The sequence below is a fragment of the Notothenia coriiceps genome, unplaced genomic scaffold (genome assembly GCF_000735185.1).
Source record: "Notothenia coriiceps isolate Sejong01 unplaced genomic scaffold, NC01 NC01_scaffold00000339, whole genome shotgun sequence".
Lineage (NCBI taxonomy): Eukaryota > Metazoa > Chordata > Actinopteri > Perciformes > Nototheniidae > Notothenia > Notothenia coriiceps.
In genome coordinates, this window is record NW_011333040.1 from 14,242,176 (window position 1) to 14,250,265 (window position 8,090).

General features: G+C 44.3%; 1 protein-coding gene across 1 annotated transcript in view; it reads right to left on the reverse strand.

Moving 5' to 3' along the window:
• Nucleotides 1-277: 277 nt before the first annotated feature.
• Nucleotides 278-8,090, reverse strand: part of LOC104951317 (myosin-8-like) — a 19,420-nt gene continuing 11,607 nt past the window's right edge. Inside the window, exon 21 of the mRNA XM_010777952.1 lies at nucleotides 278-423. Coding sequence (XP_010776254.1) covers nucleotides 278-423 — 146 coding nt within the window. The remainder of the gene's footprint in view (nucleotides 424-8,090) is intronic.

Here is an 8,090-nt window from a genome sequence, read left to right on the forward strand (position 1 = left end):
AGGGGTTGGCAGGACCCCCGGCAGAAGAGTAGTCGGCTGGACCCCCAACGGGACAGGACATGGAGTTGGCAGGACCCCCAGCGGAAGAGTAGTCGGCGGGACCCCCAACGGGACAGGACATAGGGTTGGCAGGACCCCCGGCAGGACCTCCAACAGGACATAGGGTTGGCAGGACCCCCGGCAGAAGAGTAGTCGGCAGGGCCTCCAACGGCACAGGACATAGGGTTGGCTGGACCCCCGGCAGAAGAGTGGTCGGCGGGACCCCCAATGGGAACGGTCATGGAGTTGGCAGGACCTCCAGCGGAACCTCCAACGGCACGGATGTCCGTGCCGTTGGAGGTTCCGCTGGAGGTCCTGCCAACTCCATGACCGTTCCCATTGGGGGTCCCGCCGACCACTCTTCTGCCGGGGGTCCAGCCAACCCTNGAGTCGGTTTGATATTTATAAAAGGGAAACCAGGCAGTAAATAAGGACGTGACCATTACACGACTCTTCCTCGCCGGATAAGCTATCTGTTTTCCGGTGAATCGGAAGTGGCGGAAAAGTATTGGAACCCATAATTTTTCGGTATTTCTACTAAGTAAAGCCACATTCCCACGTCATCTACGCACAGCGTTATAAAAACATGAGCCCAGAACCAATCGAGGGATTTATTTGGTCGCAAATGCAAGTTTATTTTCTTTTATCACGAATTACATATTCATTCTGGCTGATAGTATCATAAACACCAACTTTGCAATTCGAACAACTTAGATTTAATTAAGTAGATCTAAGATTCTCTCATACATCACATAGGTCTTGCTTCCGGATAACATTAATAAAAATCACATATGCCCCTGAGTTCTCTCCTACCCCCAGCCACCAACTGTGGTGCTTGTGTTGAAGATGTAGTAACCCATTAATCTACAGCCTATCAAAATAACGCTTTGATTACTGCACCCTGAAAGACTGTTTGTTATCTCGTAACAGATCAAGGAACTCTTTTCCATGTACTAGTTCTTGCACGGTAATGACCACAATATATATACGCAGATAGAGATATATTGAAATGTGTCACGAATTGAAATACACACACGTGTGCTTCGTGCTGATTTACTACACTTAAAGTACAGTGACAAAGATTGGATCTATTCAGTACGAAAAATCAAAGGATGAAGTTATATTTAAGATGAAAGACCACGTCCTTCCCCAACAAGGTTTCGAGATGTTAAAAGACAGGAAACAAACAAAACTAACAAGCACGATATATTTAAACATTATTAGAAGAAAACATAGACAGAAAAAGGAGTGACGTTTGAATTGAGATCGCCTCCCAAGCCTTCAACCTCAGTTCCATAAAACATTAACACCAAACACAATCCTAATGGGCCATGAAATCCCTCACCAAAAACCATAGATATTCAAGAAGAACTATAATGGGCGAGCTATATTTTAACTCCCTCATTAATACTCGCTCGATCTAAAGGAGCTTTATCAGAGAACTGAAGAGTCAACATTTGAGAAGAAGGAGAACTAAGACATGACTATATACTCAGCGAGCATTAGAGAAGTAAGTTTCACAAGGATGACTTTCTCTAATTGTTTTATTTAGTGTTTCTAGGTGTCACACGCAGATGATTAACACAACTAGCTGAGGGGATTCGATCGATGTCTGAACAGGCGCGTTTGTCTCCGCACTCTCACATACAGCAAAAGCCCATTCATTACTGACATGAATTACCTGCTCAGCGGCTACAAGACTCCACATAAATACAGGGCACTAATCTGCCAAAATAGGATACCCACCGCCTATGGCCCCGCATACCGTGACGGATGGCTTCCGTCACACGGCTGCGCGACCCTCGCGACGGCTTCGGCTTTGTATACTGGGGGGGGGCATCGTGTCAATTTATTTATTCGAAAAGCAATACTCCCTGTTCCATGTCTGTCTCTCAGTGCAATGTGTGCATGGAGTCTAGTGTTGCTCTACGTCCCACAGCCAAACACCAAAGCAAACTCACTATCACATCAACACACAGACACAGCCTCACCTGTGTCTTTGGTTGGGTTAATTAGTGTGTGTGTATTTAGGCTCTGTGTTCCCTGTCAGTGGCAGGTAGGTAGGTGGAGTGAGATGAGATCCTTGTGGCTGCTGACTGTGGTTCACTGGGCGGCGATATTGAGGCTGCTGTCATAAAGAACCATAGCGACTGATATAAAATTGCACACCTTCATAAGCGAACACACTGCACAGGGTTACTATTTAAATTCTCTGCCTCTGCCTCGCCTCCTGCGTTGGTCGGGCCGCGCAACGGGTCAGCTTCACAGATCAATTTGCTCAAGTTCTCTCTCTCCTCGCCGCAATTGATCACTTTCCTGGTGTCAACTAATTCCCTAATTCAGTCCTCAGTGGACTTATAAATCCGCTGCAGCAAGTCAGGGTTACAAATCTAGAAAAGTGGATAATCCACACAGCTGGAGAGGATCTACAAAATCCCAGAGGAGATTATACGAGGTTGATAGAGGAAAGGGTGGGGCTGAACTGCGTGATTTACAACAACTATAAAGTTGCAATTGTAAACTTTAAAGTAACAGAATCTCCTAATAAAGCCAGGAGGCTCGCTTCAATGATACTGTCGCATCCCCCGCGCCAATAGAGCTGTGAAATGATCCAGCACTAGCACTAGCTTAGCTTTGGTGTTTTGAGGAACTGTTTCAAAGTAGGAAGATAGACATCCTCTGAGGACAGGTTTACTGGGGACGCGAGGTATCAAACTCCTCGAGGTAATTATGTATGCAGCAGAAACCACGGTTGTAAACCCGCCAACAGTCACCAGGATTCCAGTCACAGATGTCTCTGCCACCTCAGCAACTACTGGAACAAAGTACGCTGCTTTTCTGCAGAAGAATGTCACCAATCTACCCCTAAAGGATGTCTACAGCAGCGTGCACCGCAACCCAGTCCTAATGGCCCACGACACACGGTGCTGCTAGTATCATCTTAGATTCTTTAATTGTGTCCGTGTTTGGGGTTCGTTTTTCGTCACCTACTTTTCTTTAATCAAAGTTGCTTGTCACATTTGAACGACGATTACTTCATGCACGTGTGGTTTCTTTTCAGTGTTTCAGATTTTCACTTTCTGCTGAAATCCTTTTAAGATGTGATTTAATCACTAGCATCCACTGGTGTAAACATCAGCTGTAACACCCAAGTGGATCTTTAGGAAGCACACGATGCCCTCCAATGTCTCGTGTTATTGTCCTGCCATCTTTAACCCTCCTGTTGTCTTCGGTCAAATCTGACCAATTTACTACTTTCATCAATCCATAAATTTTTTGGTTTTACTTTGATTGCATTAAGGCTCATGATATGGCTTCATGATACCTTTGAACATATAGAATTGCTGGTCACCACTTTCATCTGCCATTTTGGATGATTTAGTCCCACTTTGCAACAGCCATGGCTGTTTCCCGGTGACCGCCATAAAGAAAGGAATTAGTAACCATTCCAGATCAAGATCTCACACACACACACACACACACACACACACACACACACACACACACGACACACACCTCTCTAGATGTGTTTCCCCCCCCTTATATGCCCCTCTCCCCACATGGATTCAAACCTGGCACACAAATACATGTCCAGATGTCTATTTCTTTGGATATTTACTGCAGTTCTTCATTTATACCAGTAGTCTGATACAATATAGTTTGAAAGGGTGTTAAATGACATGTGGTGATGATTAATGGTTTTTGTGTTAATGTAATAGCAGTTAAAACAGGACCGGTCAAATTTGCCCGCGAACACCAAAGTAAGGGGGGGGGAACACGAAGACAATAGAAGGGTTAAATGGACTTTTCCTAATGTTAATTTGTCGTTTACAGCAGGATCAGGGGGAATATATGTGCCAGTTCCTCATGAAACATGTTGCAACTGCAATTGATTTACTTGAGCAAACTCACTCCTAATGTCTCGTGTTATTGTCTGCTTTTTACTCTCCTTTGAATTGACTATTCAGCCTTTCCCAGGGATATTGTTTGGGTTTATTTGTCTTCTCATCAGCAAGATTACGGGGAAACGTTTGCCCCTGATTCTCATGAAACATGGTAGCATTGACCAAGGTACAGTAGAACTGATTACATTCTGGAGCAGATCCAAATCAAAGGGGCAGATACTGTACATGCATCTTTTTTGACTTATGGAGACAGCCATGGCGCTCTCTGAATGCCCTGATAGTTGTGTATATCGTTGCTCTTAACCTCGCAATAAATGAATGCATACATGGTTTCTTTTCTGTTTGTAGACTTCCTCTCAGACATGATGTTATCACCTAGCATCCACTGCTGTAACACCCTAGCGATCATTTACCAAACACTATCAAGAAACCATTTTTTCAGATATTTTTTGGAGCACACTCACTACTTATATCTCGTATTTGTGTCCACCATTTGTTCCCCTTCTTCAAATGGACTTTTCAGCCGCTATAACTCATCAGGGACTGAATTAGTGAACTCTTTACACCAGGAAAGTGATCTATTGCTGCTAAATATAAGCAGCTGAGCAAATGTATCTATCTATAGTTTTGGATTAGTTCCCTTATATTTAGTTGATCTTTACCCGGCAATTAATTAATGCCTAAATGTTTATTTTCAGTATGTACCGTAGACTGCGATGAGACGCCCTTTCAGACACGATTGAATCACCTCCACTAGTGTTAGCATCTGCTGTAACATGCTATAAAAAAACCGATAAAAGACAATTACAGCAGCGGCGAGCCGTGACTTTTATACCTAGGCCCTCTGACCCCCACCCCTTCCCTCGAGTTATTACGTCACAGCGTATACTTCAGCGGAATATCAAAACAACGGCCCGGGGTGCAAAACGCATCAATGAAAGCAACCCTCTACCAAAGAAAACAACACCTGTAAATAACCCTATTTGTGTTCTTTGAAATTGAAAAGGATATTGCATTGTGTTTGTTACTTTCGTTGCAGTTGTATGTCTTAAGTGTAATTTGGCATGCTTTTATTTTTGAAGGCGAGTTAACGCTCTTGGACAGGAAAGTTGTTAATGTTGCTATGGAAACCAAGAAAAGTTTCACACGGCGGTGCGAACTTGCATAAAGTCCGCGATAAATAAACACCGCCACGCCATTTTAGAGGGAAGATATGATTGGTCAAATTGTTCTGTCATTTGAACATTACTCTCTCGTTCAGTTATATATACAGCAGTTATTGAGCCGTTTCCGCTCTACAGCCCTCTGAACTCCTCCCTTTCGATGGTGGCATGCACTTCGTTTTGGCGGACTGGGTTTGGTTTTGGCTAGCTAGCTCCGTTTGTGCCGACAAAGCACTGATATCGCAGAGAGACAAGAGGATATAACAATTACAACATGAGAAAAGTGGTTCGTGGAACTACGTGTGGCGGGGTAGTTGGGTTGCAATCACTTCGAGATAAGCCACCTTGGACGAGTGTTAGTATCAGAGAGGCTACGACCACAAACCAGCTACGAGAGAGGGCAATGTCCATCGCGCTCCATTTTGTTGGACATTTTTTTCGCAGCCTGATAACCGACTCGGAATTCAAGGACCTGGCTGAGGCATTGAATTTAAAGAAACCACCCGTCAGCAACGTTTTTGTTTGGTTCCTATCACTTTGTGACGCAAAAGCAACGCAAGGATAATCTTTCCCAGCGTTGTGGTTGGGGTAGCAATCGGCCCTCCCCCAGACAAAGAGACGTCACTCACCCAGCCGGACCACTGGCCTCCGCCACGCAGATAAAGAAACGGCAGACTTGAAGCTGAGGGTAAGTTTCAGCAACTTAGCTACTGAGCCTGACAATACTGTTAATTATGAATAGTTGTTCATAGCACTAAACATTGGCTAGCCGGTATTTTTGCTAAGGCAGTTTGATTGGTTTTGGAGATTGGGAACAAACAAGTGCCCAGGAGCGGCTACTTCATTAATTATGTGTGTGTGTGTGGTGTGTGTGTGGTGTGTGTGTCTTGTGTGTGTGTGTGTGTGTGTGTTTGTGTGTGCTGTGTGTGTGTTATGTATGTGTGTGTGTGTGTGCGCGCTGCGTGTAGATAGATAGATAGCATAGATACTTTATTGATCGCCCCAAATGCCTGGCTGGACTGCTATGCCTGCATTAATTAGCTCCATCCATGTTTTCTCTTCCCTTTTTAGATGCTCTCTTGAAACTTGTCCAGCCTGGCTGTGAGACCTGAGCCTGCTACCACCAACATTTTCAGATGCCCAGACCCAATGGGAGGATCAGTACATATGACTCACACACAGTCTGTTTAATAATAGACAAGAGGCGCACCACAGTGCCGAGGCAGAAATGGGTCCTACTGTATAGCACAAGCACTCCGGCGGACGTCTTGAATGATGCTAGGTCCCGGCTGTATAAGGAAGTGCGACTGGGTCAATTTTTCACCTGGTGACAGGTGTTGTGCTTTCAGTGCCATCAATTACCCTCCCTGTTGTTGACCATCCTGATAAAACCGACACGGACACCCAGACTTGATGAAGCTAACTAAAACCTAATATTGGGATATGCTACCACCCCATTCAATGTGTACTACATCATGGCAGCATTGTGATTGTCACTGGATTATGACGTGATGGGTGAACAAGTATCAAAGTCCTGATCACCCTGGCTTTCCAAGAGAGACAATTCGTGCCACCATGCCCTTGTTGTTTCGAGAGAACGACCCTCGACACCTGCATCATTGACTGTGCCGAAAGTGCCATGCAAGAGAGCCAAAACCACGACTTAAGGAAGTGACACTTTCAGCCAGTAAAATCACAGCAACACATGGAAATATCTTGTCACTAAGATGGCCCCTGAGAGGTAATCATGTTATAATCTACGCCTATGCTGAGCAGAAGCACGATAAGTTTATCACCCATGGACAGTGGGTTTCTAGACTACCCTGAGGGCTAGGTGATGAAGGTCATGGCGTGACCGTGGGTTCACCTTCGAGACTTTTGCTTGATGAGAGAAGGGTCAGTTTGAAACTCCCTGCTTTCACCTACAGGACGCAATCAGTTGACCATGAGGATGACGACACGCACCAGGCGAGTAGCATGTCCGCATACACGTGGGACTCAACCCTGAAGTCATTTAAGATTTTATCCCAGACCGTTCCCCTCACACCGAAACTGGCAACATCGTTAACCATCATGTGCTGGCCTAAGTTAACCTGAAAGAGTCTCACCTGAGTCCAGAAGTGACTCGTCGAGGTTTAGAATCTGCATCGTGTCCCTGTCTTACCAACACCGGACAGACCATGTTAGTTCATTAAAACAGAAACACAACAATACTGCATCATTGTATTTTTTAATTTATATTATGAAATATTTCATAGTGATGGTAATATGTGTGGGCTGCTTTATATTTAATTTGAATACCTGTTAGGATAACAGTGTGATCTTTCTTGTTGAAGCCCATTTTTTAAGTTTCCTCTCCAACAATTAATAAATATCAGTGTTAATTTATTGAGGAGAGAGTTATCGTGTGAACTGTGTTAAAAGAAATGTAGCATCTAAGAGAACATATGAAAATGTGCAATAATGCATAACAGTGGCAATAATGAATTAAATGTACATCAATACTTTATTTTCCATCTCAAACCAGTACAGGCACATATGATATATCTGCACAGCATAAAAGATCAATGTAAATTGGCATTATGTAAACAACAGACAACTGTTGGCTCCTGTGGCATGACTAAATAAGGCAGTTTAATTTTGGTTTAAAAATCTGACGATATTTACTGGCAGAACTGTAACCTTCCCTCAACAAATCGTCAACAGATTTTCGGGACATGTGGGCAAAGTAGAATTGCGGCAGCCTTATGATATGCCTTCAGACTGTCCATTGCTTTTCCATCATATGCCAGCCCGGATTGAACGAGAGGTAGAAGCAATTCTTGCTCGTACACCCCCTTCATGCTCGGGTCCACGTCGTCATGTTATCTCCAGTTTGCACTGAATCTCGTGCGGTGGGGAGAGTAACCGCCATCTCACAGTCCAAAGAAGTAGATATCGTGGTTCCCAGTACGCATCAACTGTAGCGCGCATCAATAGTCGC